This window comes from Semicossyphus pulcher, unplaced genomic scaffold, assembly GCF_022749685.1.
Source record: "Semicossyphus pulcher isolate SPU_LCO1_2020_fin unplaced genomic scaffold, fSemPul1.0.p SCAF_18, whole genome shotgun sequence".
NCBI lineage: Eukaryota > Metazoa > Chordata > Actinopteri > Labriformes > Labridae > Semicossyphus > Semicossyphus pulcher.
The window spans coordinates 15,393,326-15,411,211 of NW_027211691.1; the positions used below are offsets into that span (position 1 = coordinate 15,393,326).

At 45.5% G+C, this 17,886-nt stretch overlaps 1 protein-coding gene across 4 annotated transcripts in view; it reads left to right on the forward strand.

Moving 5' to 3' along the window:
• atp8a2 (ATPase phospholipid transporting 8A2) overlaps positions 1 to 17,886 on the forward strand; it is a 51,473-nt gene that overhangs the window by 25,735 nt on the left and 7,852 nt on the right. For all 4 annotated transcript variants that reach the window (XM_069667138.1, XM_069667139.1, XM_069667140.1 and 1 more), the window contains exons 24-31: positions 5,886 to 6,058; positions 10,611 to 10,794; positions 12,361 to 12,471; positions 13,652 to 13,726; positions 14,064 to 14,186; positions 15,226 to 15,304; positions 15,404 to 15,465; positions 15,942 to 15,998. In XM_069667138.1, coding sequence (XP_069523239.1) covers positions 5,886 to 6,058; positions 10,611 to 10,794; positions 12,361 to 12,471; positions 13,652 to 13,726; positions 14,064 to 14,186; positions 15,226 to 15,304; positions 15,404 to 15,465; positions 15,942 to 15,998 — 864 coding nt within the window. The remainder of the gene's footprint in view (positions 1 to 5,885; positions 6,059 to 10,610; positions 10,795 to 12,360; positions 12,472 to 13,651; positions 13,727 to 14,063; positions 14,187 to 15,225; positions 15,305 to 15,403; positions 15,466 to 15,941; positions 15,999 to 17,886) is intronic.

A 17,886-nucleotide genomic window follows, 5' to 3' on the forward strand; every position in this document is an offset into this window, starting at 1 on the left:
TTTGCAGCTACACGCCACAAAGGAGAACTTTCAAATTCTTTCATTAGAAAAAGTTTCAGGCGGCAAAAAGCAGTTGAATGACGTGCAATGAGGCAGGATGGGCTGCAGCTATGAGGGATTTACAGCACTGCTGAGAGAGGCTGTCTAAAGATCCCTCCAGTATAAACACCAGCGACTGAATGATTTGAGAAAGATCACACAAATCTTTCTATCAACTATTATTAGATAGATAGAATAAGAATAGAAGTATTCTTAATGTGGTTTTGTGTAATGTAAGAGCACTTTCCATTTAACAGCTGCTTAAAAAAACCTTGGATATCCATCATTCAGCAGGAGAGCCTGGCCTCAACACACAGCGATGGCAAACATCCACCCTGCTGATTTGTCCTTGAGCAAGTACCAGCTCCAGGAAAAGGTGTTATTTCTGTTAAAAAGGTTTTGGATTAAATATTTATTATCGTTCAAAGGGTCCTTTTTGTAAAGTGGTTGTACTAACACGTTTCTATATGGCACTCGGAGACAGAGAGACAGCTGGCTGACGTGACACATAAACCACCGGGTCATGAGTGGAATATTTATCAATCAACGAGTGCATGATCTACAGTGTGCTTTAGAGCCCGGGGTGTTTGATGCACACTTTTAACTGGCAGTGAACGCAACACAGAACAAACAACATGACAAACCGGATCTTAAGACATCCCCTCAGACCAGCAGACAATATCTTTAATATCTGGATGTAAAGGTGGAGTTTTAACATATATAAGAAGCTTGTGACTGTTAACTGTAGCGTGTTCCTGTTTGCACGCGGTGTCACAGTCATGCCTGTCAATCCGAGCGGCTTCAGAGGGCTCTGGCTGTGACTGCCGGTCAGTGGGGATGAAAGCGACACTGTCTTCACAGCAACACTTATCTGACACTTAAAATAACTCCCGCTGGCTCAGCTTCTTTGTGCATGACGGCCTGTTTGAAAGTGTAACCCGCACTTAAGCGAAAACAGAAGCTGCTTATCAAAATCTCACCTCCAGTTTGACCTTGTGCCCTCAATTAATAAAAAAAATAGCCGCAGCATTTTACTCTTTTTATCGCATCCTTTTTTTTTTGTGTTGTTAGGTCTGATCTGATGCACTCCCTCCCTGACCACGCTTGTTCACACATCTACCTGCACCTCTGTCAGCACCCTCTCTTAGCACGGGAAGCGACTACACAACCTCTGCGGCGTGGACGTAAAAAATGTGCGCTCGCAAGAGGGAGGGAAGCCGTGAAATGTGTGTGTTTATGTTTGTGGCTGCTCAGGAGTTTGTTTATTGTACTTCATGTATGAGATAGACAATCTGGATGGAGACGGAGAAAAACCGGGGGGAGACTTGGCCCGAGCCATGTGAGGGCGTTGAGTGAGAGGGTAACGCGATCTCCTTTTGGTGCTCCTCCTCATCAAAACAAAACCCTGCGAGCAATGCCTCCTGGGTAAACGGTTTTGCGACCGCCGAAGCTGTGACAAGCGCCATCTGTCACCTTCGGCTCACATGCCACACACAGACTGACACAAATCTTAGCCCCTGTCTGCTTCTGTTTAGTCAACAGTGCAGGACGCACAATGTAGAGGCTCTGTTTTACCCTCTTATTTCTGTGTATGAATCTGTCTCACACACACACACACACACACACATGCACGCACAGTCTGTTTAGTGGCACATGATCACCCTCATCAGCTTGATAGTTCTGAATATACATTACATCTAACTTTCCCACAATCCCCCTCTCCCGGTCACGCTGCCCGCAGTACAACTCTTAAACAAACAACATCTTTCTTCTGCTCATTAATCATCTTTATGCGCACACACACACACACACACACACACACACACACACACACACACACACACACACACACACATATTTATAGTGCCTCAGCTTTCATCCTCTGTTGTTCTGGCATTCTTCAATTTGTCAAACTGTTAAACTCCACATGTGTGTCTGTCTTTTTTTATTGGTTGGGATCGTGTGTGTGTGTGTGTGTGTGTGTGTGTGTGTGTGTGTGTGTGTGTGTGTGTGTGTGTCTGGCTCCGGCAGCAGAGGATGTGGGTGTTTGCACAGATGCACAGTCTGATAATTAAACGGCATATTAAATCTCACTGGTGACAGAATCTGCACTTCAGTTATGAGCGTGTCTCTCCCCCGCCTTCTCTTCACTCAGCAGCTCTCTCTCTCTCTCTCTCTCTCTCTTCCTCCCCCCCCTAAGTCCAGTTTACTCGCGCTCCTCGTCCTTTGTCGGCTTCTTTTGTCCGTACGCTCTGCCATTTATCTCGCTTAGTGCATTTTTGTGTATGTTATTCTCGGCCTGTGTGCATTTGTCATGATGGCTGGGGCGATCGAGCTCTCTTTGAATGGAGAGGGTGGTCTGGAGCGGATCAGCGTTTGGCTTTCCCATCCTGCTGTGTTCATTTATATGCACATATATATATAGATGTGTGTGTGTGTGTTTTTGTGCGTTTTACAGTGAAGTATGCAATGACAGAAGGTGACCTGCGATGTCTCAAACCGCCTCCACGTCCTGCCCATTTTGCGCTCCAAATATAAGCCTGATAAAATTCCACGAATAAGGGCCTGCGAACATGGTTTACAAAGTGTGTGTGCGCGCGTGTGTGTGTGTGTTTGTTACAGTGTTTCCGCCCTCTTCCAGCTCAGATGCACATGAAAAGTAAACATTTAGTTTGGAACTTTCAAATGCTCGCTAACGAGATTTGTCAAATTGCAACGGGCGAAATCAAAGAGCATTTTTTTTTTCTCCTCTCAGGCCTCCAAAAATAGCAGGTAATTTAGCGTGAGAAAGAGGGACGTTACATCGTAATGGGTTTTTCTCTGGTTTGTTCTCTTTGGAGTAATGTTAATCATACTGGAGCTGTTTCCTTTCATGTTAAGCTGCTGTTATTTGTCCTGAGTGCACAGTTAGGTCCTCACTTTCTGTGCTTAAGTAACAAGCTGCCTGTTAGCTTTAAAGCTAACTAGCATCTGTACCTAAGTAACCTCTTTAATCTTCTACAGCTCCATGCAGACTTAGCCTGGTTATATCCTGGGTTATCTTAGCTGCTGCTAAAGCTCTGAGTGGACCTGCTGTGACAAGTCGCTGTGGTGTTTTAGCACCTCGCTGCTACGCTGGAGGACAATCGGCATTGTGCGTGTGACCCTTTTATAACACCTTTTAATTACATTGTTTCATGCTAAACACAGCTAGCAAACAAGACGTAACTTTACACACCTAGTACAGGATTAAGCCCCAACTGTGTGCAGGACTTAATGCATCAACACCCATCACCTCACATGTCTCCTGTACAGTGTATTTATGCAATCATTTATGTGTTTACTTTGTTTAATGCTTCCGAGGCTTTTGTGTCCATTCCGCTCTGATGAGGCGAAGACAAGCAGGCCAGAACGCTGCTTGTTCACACACACACGATTCCTGCGCACGCACATTCAAACAGACACACTCGTAACATGCACACACATGTTTCACCTCTCTATAAAAACACATGCACGTCACACACACATAGACACACTGACTTTCAGAACTCTTGACAACCTGTAATCTCCTTTAATCCCTTCATTATGTTTTTGTTTTCCTTTCCCCTGTTTGGGGGAAAAAAGGTGAATGCAAACAGGAATTCCGGCGTACAAAGAAAAACACACGGCCTCAGGCTGAGAAAACAAGAGCAGGGAGGTTTGTTGGGAAGAGGAGGGACGCATGTGTGCATCGCTGTCTGGCAAGAAGAAGAGGGCCTGCATTGTTCATGTGATTGTGTTACATACATGTAAATGTGTGTGTGTGTCAGAGGGGTCATTGCTCTGCGGGTCACTCGACTCTCTCAGGTCTGATGGCCGCCAATAACCCACCGTGAGAGACGGTGCGGATTCTTCACGGCGCCGAAAACGTTTTGTGTCCATAGTTTGGTTTTGTGTAGCTGATTGGTTCGTGTTTAGTTGCACTGCCCATGTTTCCACAAACAGTTCCCACCACGGGGCGTTTCACTATGCGTCATTTCTTGTTTATTATTTGTATAAGCTGAGTTCCACTTGTGCTTGTAGGGAGCTATTTGCTGCAGCGTTGGACGGATCAAACATTGTCATTCTAGCTGTTTGGGGTAGGAGTGATTTTAATTGGCTTCAACCTTGTTGTTGTTGCTCTGTTTGCCGGTCCCTTTCCTGCATCTCCCTCTATCCCACTGCTCGGCCCCTCCAGTCGAGGCAGAAGTATTTCCTTGAGTGCTGCTCACGGTGGATTCATGTTGGGTCTCTCTTTAAATAATATAGAAAAGAGTAGCTGCTCTTTTTGTAAAGTGTTGAGATAACTTTGGTTATTATTTGGCGCTTTATAAATAAAATTTGATCCGATTTTTGAACCTGAATCAACCTGATAATCTTCTTAATGTAGCTGTTATAAGTATGCAATAAGACAGTGCTGAAGCTGTTGGGTCTATTAAATGTCTGAAATCTTCTTAGAAGCAGCTCCAGTCATGTTTTAAGACATATAAAATGCTCTGCTTGAAATAATGTTTTTTCTGCAAAATACGTTTAATCACCTCCCGAGGCGTCTCCTCCTTCTCCATCTACATAGGCCCCGCCCACTGTGCACATTTCCAACCGCCCCCTCCGTCCCGAAAACAAAACACGTCTCTGCCATCGTTTAGTGGCAACTTGTTGAAACTCAGCTAGCCTGAAATTTAGCAATTAGCAAAAGTAGTTGCCGTAGGTTGCACATAATGATATGCATAGCGTCACCTCGTCCATTAACGGGATCGGCTCCCCAGGTCTGAAAACGTGTTGTTCAGCATGTCCTTGGTGCACTGCAGTTTAAAAGCAGACTGCTCATGTCGTCCCTGAAATGTCTCTTAGCACATGAGTAACACCACATGGAGATGTTTACAAGGTTAAACACTTGATTTTCACTGGAGGGGTTCTTTTAACCTATTTTTCACTGCTTAACCCTTAAAGACAAGAGATGGGCCACACAAGTCAAGCATGCTGCACCGTGTTATTTGACCTTGCTAATGCTCTGTAATTATGGGAGCCCACGGAAATCATAATTTTAGTTATCGGAAACAAAACTTTCAGGTGTGTGTGTGTGTGTGTTTGTGTGTGTGGGCCTGACTGGAAGCTTGTAGCGTGCCTGCTCCTCCACATGGAATACATTACAACCCTGTGGGATGTTTATTTTCTCTATTAATCCCTGTTCCTCTATTATCAAGAGCTCAATCAAAACTGCCCCAAACTACTGCCCTGCAGGCGAGCTGGCATTCTCACACACTTTGCCGGTGTAAATTAGTGATGCATTACAGCTCATTTGTCGTTGCGTGTGTCCCTGCTGCTGTCGCCGCTTTGTGAAGGAGAGATTCGAGATGTCACGCCATGGTTCGATGTGCCTCCAGGACCTCGTAGCATCTAGAAAAACTTTGAACTTTATATTGGCGTTCTTAATTGTTTAGTGTACACAGAAGGAAATTCCTTCCCCAGATGAAAGCGGTCCGTGCAACCAGGAGCACATGTCTTCCATTTACCGCCGGTGGTTTTGACCTTTCAACAAATTGGTTTAAGTGTTTTGATGTGTGTGCGATTTGTATTTTCACCACTTTGTGAAGCCACAACATCTCCGCAGAAACATAAAAGCTGCGTTTGCGGTCGCTTATGAGGGCCGCTGCCAGATCCCCTGAGAAAAAGAGTCAATTTAGAGTTATGATTGGTGAGGATGCAGATTAGGGTTAAAGATCTCTGGGAAACTGTGGTGATTTTGGGGTTTATTTTTGAGCTTACGTTCAGGTAAAAGGGAGAGCATCTCTCTGTACTCGAAAAACATGAAGACATCCCTAAACCTTTTCCTCTGTGTCTCCTTGCAGGCTACTCGGGCCACGTTGACAGCTCACTGCTCGTCCCTGGGCGACTCCCTGAGGAAGGAAAATGAGCTGGCGCTGATCATCGACGGTCAGACACTGAAATACGCGCTGTCCTTCGAGCTCCGCCAGGCCTTCCTCGACTTGGCGCTGTCATGCAAGGCTGTCATCTGCTGCCGGTAGGGAAGATTTAGTCATCACACTTTGTCACACACATCGTCGGACATACACAAACATGGGCGAACTTATGAGTATCTGCACAGGCTTGGAAACTTCAGAAAGTTTGAAAATACTTGGTCCCCCTCAGGTAGAGATGAGAGTGTGAGCTGTTAGACATGTTCGACATCATCTTTGTAACGTGTTGGCAGGAGAAGGTGGGGTCTTTATTCTTCTCTTTATTTAAGAGAGTTGTCTTTAAATTTTAGAGCATGACTTATTGATTTCTTGTTCATATTTTGTAATGCTTTCCCTCGAAGCCCCGCCTTCACAATAACATATAATAACTGACTTTATGATCTTTACTTTGGCGTCGCATGGCCTGCAATCCGCTAGACTCTTGCTCCTAAGTCATGAAGGTAACAACGTCGTCCCCTCTAGTGCACAGAAGAGAGACAGGTGTAGCTATTATCAGGGATGCAAACTCCTCACCTTTCGGCGAAATTGGAGATCAAAATAAGTCACCTACAGGTTGATGGGGTTAGATGCAGTATTGGTTAGGAGCACAGAAATGCCAGCGTTCTACTAATGTCAACCCCGAGAACCAGTTGAAGGGCGTCTCGTGCCTGACGCTGGGGACACACAGGAGGCGGACACGCCCTGAAATGCGCCGAAGCGCTGCCCGCTCCCTTTCAACACCCATGTTAACCGACTGGTCTGTTCGCAGAGAGAGCGCCCAGGTGCGCCACAGTCACCTCGTGATCTGCAGCGATGGTCTGTTCTATTTTCTCCGCTCACCGCGAGCGAATCTGGCAAGAAAACACACTGATATCTGGATAAAACATGTTTTTATGGCCACGGACCGAACTACACAACGCTGGTAACAAACACTGTCTATACTGTGGCCATTCAGTCAGTGTTTACTCTGATAGTTGCTCTAAAAATCTTGTTTTTGTCTTGCTGATGTATTCAGCTCCCACGTCTATCGGTTTTCAGGCAGATGCAAATGTACTTTAAAGTAACTAGAAATGAGAACGTAGCTCAAAACCTTTCTCACGGTGGAGCAGGCCCTCAGGCCCTCCTAGTTGTGGCTGTTTTTCTCTGTCCACATGATGTTCTCATCTTTTTTACCCCTTACCTGTACGGGCACTGATTTGTATATATACAAGGACCGCTGTATAAATAAATTCCTGAAGCAATTAAGGAAGCAATTCAACATCATATGATAAATCAGTGGAGGGCAGAACTGCATCAGGATGCTCCAAAGCGAAACAAGCCCCACGATGAGCACACTCTTAATAAACAGAGGAATTAAATAAGCTAATCAGCATCTGGAGGCAGGAAGAAGGAAAGATCCAGTGAATCCGTAATCACTCACAGATTAATTCTCCCTCTGTTGTGTGCATGATAAAGAGGGGGAATGTCATTGTGTGTGTGCATACCTGCGTGTGTGTGCGTGTCTGTCTGTAAAGGTTGTCTGTTGCCCACGGTCAGCAAATGAACCAGGATGATAAAAGCCGGTCCCGCTGCACAGCGGGAGTAATGCAATACACTACGCTGCATGGAAATGTCAAAGCCATGACTCACTTACGCCTGGTACCTCTGGAATGGGCACCGACACGCCCACGCACACACACACACACACACACACGACACAGACAATGCGATTATACATTCCCATTCTTACAAAGCGACTCTGTTCGTCGAATGTTTACTGCATGTACCCTTTTTTGGTCATGTTTCACTTAACGCCAGCTGTGATGTTTCACAAAAGTGTTTCCACTCGTCTTTTGTCTGTGCGTGTGTGTGTTTGCGCGCGTGTGTGTGCAGCCAGGAGGGAAGTAATTGACTCTCCCTTGCATATCGAGCCCATATCCGGACTCAGGTCTCACAGGCCTTGCAAACAGCCTCCAGCTTGCTTTCTTCTATCCTTCCATCCTTCCTCCGTATCTCTATCTCGTTACCACCACTTGTCTATAGATCCAAATATTGAAAGCAACATAATTGGAGTCAGATAGCGAGCTATAGCTCATGTAGCTTGTACTGTGTGTGCACACAGTTTGGGGCGGCAGAGTCAGGGTGCCCTCGTACGCATGGCTTCCTGACTTCACTGCGCGTTTGTTTATCGGAGGACTTAGTGGCAGCTTATTTTCTGCTCAGCTCCACCGTGAAGAGCACTGGGAGCCTTTCATCTCTCCAACGCCACTTTAAACACTGCTAACAGTGTCTGGGGGTTTGTGTGGAGGAAAGGTAGAGTGAGACAGAGAGAGAGAGAGATAAAGAGAGATTTGTGGTCGGAGGCAGAGACGCTTCAGACGCTGAAACAGGAGAAACAAAGAGCAGAGGTTGATCCCGACAAAAAACGCAAGCCAAGACTCTCTCTGAGGTTTTCCCCTGGAAATATAGGCGAGCAGGAGGTGTGTTTGTGCATGTGTGTATATTGTGTGTATTTGGAAACGCCTCTGTATGAATACTAAGCAGACCACCCAGCTCTGTGAGTCCAGCCTGACCGGGACATGTTCCCTCCTACATATTCATAGAAGATAGAGCATCTTTATGACCTGTGGGCTCCAGCCGGATGTGTGTGTGTGTATGTGTGTGCGAAGGGTCATACATCTGCTTATAATTCAATTTGCTCATATCTTTATCAAAGCATCATATTGTTCCCTGCATGCATGTGATGGCTCATGCAGCTGCACATAATTAGATTGTTGTAATATCATTATCAGAGCACAGAGGAACATGGTGAGCAGGACCCAAACTTACATATCTTGTTCGTACTGTACATAAGCCACGAAACGTTACAAGTCCTGTACTTTAAGTTCAGTCCCAGTCCCAGTATCACTTTTCTCCCATGTCTCCTCTTTTGTAGATGTATGTAATTTTCTCTCTAAGAACAAGACTCGCTTAATCTGTGCAGAAGGAACGCCTCCTCACTCATACAAAGCGTGTTTTGAAAGCAGAGATGAAGACAAATTTAAGCCCGGTCATTGAGTTCAGAAAGCAGCTTCTGAAAACACAGTTAGTGGGGCTGGATGTTTCTCACACAAGCAGCACATGAGATCCTGACCGGTCCTGCACGATCATTCTCTGATTAACTATATCAGTATATGTTTGAACTATACACACTGACAGCTATAGCATCTAAATGCATGTGAAATGCTGGATGGTTCAGTGTAAAGAGACTTCTCGCTTCGCCAAGTTCGGATTTCATCTGATTAAAACCTCCAAAATTGCTTTTTAAGTTTCCACAGTGGAAAATTAACTCTTAATCTCATTTTTAAAGAGGGGGTATTATGCTGTTTCACATTTTAAGACGTATATATATAATGTTACAATGTTGGATGTTCAGACTAAACATGGGTGAAGTTTCAAATCTGTAGGTAAAAGTATGTCGGAGTAATTCCGGCTCAAAAGGTCTCAGTCTGCTTGCTTTCAGGCAGACTTCTCCAGACGCTTCACTTTGTGATGTCACAACCTAGCCAACCTAGCAACGCAGACTGCCTGGCCAATCAGAAGAAAGCGGGCTTGTAGGGGCGGGGTTTCTTAAAGAGACAGAGCTGACTGAGTCGTTTCAGGCAGAGGCTGTATGAGGGCCTGAACAGAGCGCCAGTGTGAGAAAAATGCTAAGCTACTCCACAGGTATCACAGAGTGAAATATGATGCTTAAAATTAGCATAATACCCCCCTTTAAAGTATCATTTTCAAAAAGATCTGCGCGATCTCCCCCTGCGTAAGACAAGCATGTGATGCCATCAAGAGCTGCACTAAATGAACCTTGTGCTGACATTACCAAGGATGAGTTTTCTCAGAAGTTTGCACATTCAGAAGAGCCAAAAGGAAGAAAATAGCTTGTTATCTTCATTTAAAAAATGTATAAAATCATATAAGCAAGCAAAGCCTACAAGAAAAGACGTCTACATGGTTTGTTTTTTGTTTCAAGCATGAACAAATCTGCAGCTTTCCACAGCAGAAGGTGGGAGAGACACGCTTTCAAAACCTCTTTAGTAAAGCCAAGCATTAAACCAATACAACAGAGAGCATCTGGGCGGACGTATTCAACACAAGGCGCCGTTAAATGAACAAGAAACACATCCACGGTACTTCAGCAAATGCAGCATAACATGTCACTATATCACGTCTCAGTGTCCCAGAGGGAGGCGTGTGTAATGGAGCCTCGATGGGTCCTTCATTGTCAGTGAAGAGACAGAACCGGTTATGAACAGGGGGATCAGTGATACAGGTCAAGAGGGTGGAGTACCTCTGGAAGCTCCCTGAACACACACACAGTATAAGTGCATACACACATATATGAACACATCAAATGTTAGCTACCCAGAGTCCTATTAGCAGAACAGTGAATCATTGTTTCCAGCCCTGCGAGTGTGTGCGTGCGTCTTTTTCCATTTTAACTCGTAGTTTTTCAGGCTTTGTGTTTTCTTTCCTTCCCAGTTTCATGTTTTCTTCTTTCTTTATCTCCCCCCTCTCCGCACCTCTAGTTTCCTACTGTACACACACAGCTTACAACACCAACCAATCGTCTCTATCTCTCTCTTCCTCCTCTTGTTTCTGCAGAGTGTCTCCGCTGCAGAAGTCAGAGATTGTGGATATGGTGAAGAAACACGTGAAGGCCATCACGCTGGCGATCGGCGACGGCGCCAACGATGTGGGCATGATCCAGACGGCTCACGTCGGGGTGGGGATCAGTGGCAACGAGGGCATGCAGGCCACCAACTCTTCTGACTACTCTATAGCGCAGGTGGGGATGCAGATGTGACATGGAGACACTCAGAAGTTTTGCTTTGGGCCATGTATGTCAGATAGTTAGAGGCTTTACATGGAAACAGCTAAAGCCCTATGCACACAGGACTAGTATTACCTGGGGACCTCATGTGATTCAGAAATGACTCCCTCACATCTGTGATTCATGCGGCTCATTTGCCTGGGATAAGCAAAGTCTGTAATTTACTACAACTTACAGACATTATCCCCCCGGATATGATTGAAAATGTCAAGGCTTCACGTAACATCTGCTTAAAGCCTTAAGCCCGTTGAAAGATAGAAAAACGTTCCTTGCCATGCATATCATCCATCTCACTGTCTTTCAAGATTTCTTGTGTCGGATTTGAGTTTGCTCTTTCTGCGAATGGGTCGCCATGCTGTGTAGCGAGATGAGCCGCCTGATTTTGCACCCAAAATGCTGTCGAAACTTCCGTTTATAATTTCCACCGCAGCCTCCACAATTTTCGACCAGGAAAAAGGCACCGAGATAACAAAAAAATTCAACGCCAAATTAACGACATGTTAAAGACGACCTCCGCAATTATTACAAATTACTAGAGGTCTCCAGGAAAACTAGTCCCATGCGAATAGGGCTTAAGAGGAGAATTTACTGACAGCGGTCACTAGCTCCTTTTACACTGCCAGTTCAAGGTGGGATTATTACGCCTGTGTTACGCGTCGTCTTTAATCTAAAACACACGGAGGCGGATAGTGGGATGAAGTCGTTCTTCCTCTGAGCCTGTATCGGAGGTAGTAACAGAGGCGACACAACGTCAGTATAAACGGTTAAGAGCGCCGTGTGTGTGTGTTTACACCTTGCGCACGTTTTGCTTCCATAATGCCGGAAAGCTCTGTAAAAACACACATTGGGGCAGCTTTATGCTGGCGTTTCTTGGTCCAATGTAAAATGATAAAGGCGTTTTGACGACAGAGCTCTGTTACAGCGCTGTGGTGGAACAGCGCTGTTCAGGGCCACTGAAGCATCGTGTATCAACCCCTTCTTGAACAGCTTAATTGTATTTAATGGATAGACAAGGCTGCTATTCACACTGTGATGTAGTTCTACTGGAGCTAAAACGAGTGACAGGAAATAAATATACACTTTCGGTGGTTGTTTAATCATTACGATATTAATTCATAAAGAATGTCAAAAAAACATCTTGTTCTTAGATGTGAGGAATTTCTGCTTTTCTGTTTATATTTGTTAATGAAAACTCTGTCGGTTGGACAAAACAAGCTGTTGTGTGCATTCCTAGCTCACATTAATAATCTGTTTGGCTCATCATCAACCCTGTGATAAAGTGAACCGGATGAAACCAGAGGGCTCTTCTAATTACTGCGGAGTCAAACACATTCTGTCACTTTCACTGTCTGAGCTGTTTATCTCTGAGCCTTCGGGCATCTTATCAGTGGACCTCCTCTTGCCTCAACTTTCTTGTCTCCAAGTCGCATTCTTGTTGTTGTCTCGACTCCCTTTCTATCTCAAACTTTAATTATTCTTTATTTTAACTCCTTTCCCTCTCTCCTTCTCTCTGATTGGTAGTTCTCCTACCTGGAGAAGCTGCTATTGGTCCACGGGGCGTGGAGCTACAACCGTGTCACCAAGTGCATCCTCTACTGTTTCTATAAGAATGTGGTCCTCTACATTATAGAGGTAAGAGCCTCCTCACACACACACACACACACACACACACAGTTACATTAACAGAGACGTCTTGCAGCTGTTTGTCGACATGGCTGACACTGATGGACGAGGTGCCCTTCTGGTGTCTGCTTTCTGTCTCTTTTACACACACACACACATGCACAGAAAAAGACGTGAGTTTAGATCAGCAGTGACGAGACCTTGGCTCCAAGGGTCGACAGCTTTGTGTGTGTGTGTGTGTGCATGAAGGGGCACACAGCCGCTCTGGCCTGCCTGTTATGAGGGGTATTTGTCAGCTGTGCTGCACCCCCTCTCCGGCTCTGTCTGACATTAAGGATGCCAGCAGGTGCGGGTCCTCATGGGAGCCGCGGCCTGTAGACTACTGTCCCCGCTCACACCACCACTCTGTGTGCGTGTGTGTTTCCATGATTATCTCACATGATTGGCTCCCTGCAGTGCCCCTCGAGGTCAAAGGTTAGAGACTGTCTCTGTCCACTTGCTGGAGACAGAGTAAGGGGGTTGGGTGTGTGTTTTTGTGTATCTGACCTCACCCCTAGGCTGTATGCTCCACTGTATGACCAGGAATGCCGCAACTCCCAACAGCGGCCCCAAACGTTTCTCTATCTGCCCTCAGATCAGCCTGCGTGTGTGTGTGTGTGTGTGTGTGTGTGTGTGTGTTTGTGTGTGTGTGTAAAGGTGTTAATGAAGGCTCCCCCTGGGCCAGAGTCACATTTAGACACCGTGTTTCGGTCAATTAACTTCTGTGAAGTCAGAAAGTTGTCTCGGAGCCAGCCACCACCTGCGTGAGGAATGACTTCAAACCTTCCTGCCAGATGATGTAATGGAGCTACAGGAAGTGCCGTAAAAATAAGAGCATATTTGATATCTAAAAATCAATGCAACAATGCCAGATGTATAATTATGATTTGGAATAACTACTTTAAACAAATCATCTCATTTCTCAGTTTAGCCTCTTACATCAGTGGTGGTGCTGTAAGACGAACACTGCTGCTACACAAGTCTGTTGAGCTTGATGTCTGTTTTTTCAAGCCAGGAGAGCAGCATTAAAACAGAGGCACAGATTTGGCCCACTCTCCCTGCTGTTTCCACTATCAGTCCCTCCCTAAGGCAGATTTACCCTCCACCATTGTCCCTCTCATCCCCTCTCATCCCTCTCTTTGTGTCCCAGCTCTGGTTCGCCTTTGTGAACGGCTTCTCCGGGCAGATCCTCTTTGAGCGCTGGTGTATAGGCCTCTACAATGTGGTGAGTATCCACCATCCCTCCCTCTCAAACTGTCTCGCTCTTTATCATTTCTCCCCCCAGTCCCTGTTGCGTCAAGTGTCGTCTCTTTCTCTCCGCCTATCTATCAATCAATCTGGCTCTACTTTGTCTTCTTATCTCTGCTCCTTTCTGTGTTGTGTGTGTTTTGGTGACTGCTGTATGTACTTAAATGTCTGACAGCTTATGCCTCCAGGCTGCACATTTTAAAACATTATGGAACTCCTTTTAATGCAGACAGTCTGATATGAACCCTGATTGTGCAGCTGGTCCTTGTGTATGTGTGCTAATGGCTGTATGTATCTTTCAATCTGTGCTGCAGATATTTACTGCACTGCCTCCGTTCACTCTGGGGATATTTGACCGGCCGTGCAGCCAGCAGAACATGCTCCGATTCCCACAGCTCTACCGAATTACCCAGAATGCAGAGGGCTTCAACACCAGGGTACGTGCACACACATTCAGTCCACATTACAGTCCGAGAACAAACACAGAAACCACACGCTGCATCTTGCATCGAATTCAGAGAGTTTTGCGGCCGAGATTGACGAGTGATGCGGGCTGTTTGTTTGGGACGCCGGCGGGTAAACAAGAGTGCTGTGGAGACCGAATGTTTCAGTGGCAACCATAATGAGATTCAGCGGGCCAGAATAAGGAAGTCTTTCATTTTGGAGGGTACAACCTTAACCCAACCTACTGTGTGTGTGTGCGTGTGCGTGTGTGTGTGTGTGTGTGTGTGTGTGTGTACACAGTACAGGAGGTTCACTTTTGATGGCAAGAACACAGTGGAAGTTGTATGCAACTGTAAGCCCCTTTCCCACTGGTCAAAAAACACCCGGCTTTTTTGCTTAGTGGGAAAGATTACAATCTGCATTCAGACCCGGGTAGAACACCCTGGTAATTATCGCCGCCCCCTTCCAGCGCGATGCTATGCTCTGTCGGTAACTTCTGCAACACTTCTTTTCAAGGAACTAAATTGTTCCTGTGGCTAGTTGTTGTCTGCGTTTCCACAGCAGCTTTACTATTAGCGATTATGCAAATCAGGCCAATGACGTATGGAGAAGCAATCTGCATCAAAAGAAACTGCACTGCACCGCCAGTCCAGTAGGTGGCGGTAAGAAGAAGATGAAGGCCGTACAACAAAGACGATGCCGTAAAACGCGACGAACGGGCTGGTATCATTTGTGCAACGTTACAGTTAGCTTGTTAGCAATCGACCAATCAGAAACGATCAGCACTGCAGGCCCTGCCCTGAAAGTTCTTGGACCTTTGGAAAGTACTACCCCCTGAGTAGGACTTACAGGGGGTAAGTCAGTTACACCAGAACTAAATTTAAACCCTGGTTCCTGCTATTGAAACGCACAGAGTTCCTCAAAAGGTGCCTCGTTCCTGGGGAAAGTTCCTGCTGTCGAAAAGCACCTATACGCAAGCTTCGGCAGTAGCTCGCACTGACTTGTTTTCTCCTCCTCCTGTCTGTATTTCAGGTGTTCTGGGGTCACTGTATCAATGCACTGATTCATTCAATTATCCTGTTCTGGTTTCCGCTCAAAATGTTAGAGCATGGTAAGTGACTTTCCTGGAGTTCTTCTTTGACTTTCCCTTAACTCTGCCCGGTAACACTTTAACATGAGGCGTCTGTGTGCGTTTGTTTGTCCCCCACAGACTCTCCTTTTAATAACGGTCAGGGAAATGACTACCTGTTCGTTGGGAATATGGTCTACACAGTAAGCATCTTCCCTGTATTTTTTACATGTTTATGTGCCTCTTTTTATTTCTGTCTTTTGGCGTGCAGAATGGTGGATTTTTTCGCTTCTGCACTGTATTTGTGTACACACCAGCACTGCTCCGCTTCCTTTGAGCCGTTATGAGTCTCCAGTCAATCTGAGCTCGTCTAGCCAGCCTGTCTCCTCTGCACACTCATCCATCTCTTCCCTGTATTCACCTCTCCATCTCACACTCTCTCTATCATTTTACTCCCTGCAGTCTAATGTGAATGTCGGTGGTGTTTATTTGTTGTGTTATGAGTGTGTAGACTACAGGCTGCTGTAGGGGTCTTGACTATTTTAACAGACATTGCTGAGTTTACTATAAAACATTAATGTTTATTATCTCCACAGTCGCCAGCAAACTAATCCTGTTTCTCCTGTTTTTTATTTGCCCTCCCTCTCCTCTGTGTGTGTGTGTGTGTGTGTGCGTGCAGTATGTGGTAGTTACAGTATGTCTGAAAGCTGGAATGGAGACCACCGCTTGGACCAGGGTAGGAACAGTAACACACTCTACTATTTCACACCACATGTGCTGCATTTTACTCAACCGTTGATAAATAAATAGGAGGCGGAGGTGGGGGAAGGGGAAGGGGGCTCTCTGTGAGGATTTCACTGTGAGGTTTTCACATAACCTGATTTAAATTCGTCATAGTCAGGAAAGACGTGGGAAAAGATGTGGTGTACCTTGATGTTGTGGTGGAGGTTTGAGGTTCCTCGACTGCAGTTGCTTTGCACTTTTCCTTCCCAACAATTCACATATGGCTGCAGGGCTTTCACGTAACTTCCAGTGGATATTTAAAGCTCATCGACTTGCATCAAAACTCTAAGAACAAATGTATTTAAAGTAATTTAAAGAGGGGGTATTATGCTGTTTCACAATTTAAGACATATATATAATGTTACAATGTTGGATGTCCAGACTAAACGTGGGTGAAGTTTCAAATCTGGAGGTAAAAGTATGTTGGAGTAATCCGCTGGTAAAAAAGTCTGCAGGCTGCTGGGAATGCTTGCTTTCAGGCAGACTTCTCCAGACGCTTCACTTTGTGATGTCACAAAGTGGAGGAGCTCTGTATTTGGGCAACTGCCCGAGACACAGCAGAACTTCCTGCCCCTGGCAGTGTTTAAGGACACGCCCACCCAGAAAATGTTTACACTCCACCGCCCTGCTCAACAGCTCTGCTCTTTTAAATGGATATTCTCATGTTTCATGGGTTTCACATTTTTGAGTGTTTATTGTTCACAGTGAAAAAGTCAAAACTGCATAATTCCGTGTTTTTACAGAATTACATTTTTTACCTATTTTTACCTCTGAAATGGGCCGTTCAGAACAGCTGCAGGTTTCTACGTAGAACCTTGCTTTCGCTGAATTCGACCAATCGTCATTCACCGTCATTCACCTCAGGCTGCTTTCTTGCACTAGCTTGTAGTCAAGTCGTTTCAACTTACCATTCCGATACCTCCTGGCGATTCTGGCTCATATAAGGCCAAATAGCCGATCCTAGAGCCGCCATGTTTGGAGTAACAGAGCAGTTTGGCCCCTTGAAATTAGCATAATACCCCTTTAAATGTATTTAAATATAGAGTTTAGTAACAGTAACAATCCTTTATCTGGCACATTGCAGCTTATCTAGTCGTCCTCCTGCCACGGCGTAACTCGGTCGCTCACACATGCACAAGATATACAACAAGGTGACCCACACATAGAAAAACAGCTCCATATACATCTTACACTCCAACATGTGTTTCATTTGTTTTTAGAGCTGAACCTAGCGAAGGACTAATGCACATCATCGTCGCTTAAACAAATGACAGCACAGCAAAGGAGAAAAACAGATGAGAGAGCAACGGATCACCATCTGTTGGATGAATAGTTCGTACAGAAACATAAGAGCGAAACGGATTTCATTTAACATAGTTAACCCAGATGCCCTCATTTCTTTCAAAGGCCGTCCTATTGGAGTCATGAGAAATACATTTTTACCCTCATCCACTGTACATGGCGACTGTCAAAAGTCGAAACGATGTGTGTCATTGATGGACGTTTCTGGGCTGCCTGCCCGTCTTTCTCAGCATTAAGAGAACAACACCAAAATGTCCCAGCTATAAATAAGCTTATCAGTGAAGTTCACTGTAAACCTTTTGAGATAGTTTTTAAAGAGAATCTATTACTGTATCTGCTTCAGACGTTTTGTATTGGGAGACAGTCAGCAGAGATGGATGCAGAATTCAGGACAACGGTAGCTTGAGGCGTGACGGCGACATGATTGGGCTCCTCTCTGCTGTCGGAGAGAGACGGAGATTGGCAGGATGCACAGAAGGGCGCTGACACTTTAGCCCGTTCAGCTGTCCACACAACAGCCTGGCAGTAATGAAGCAGGG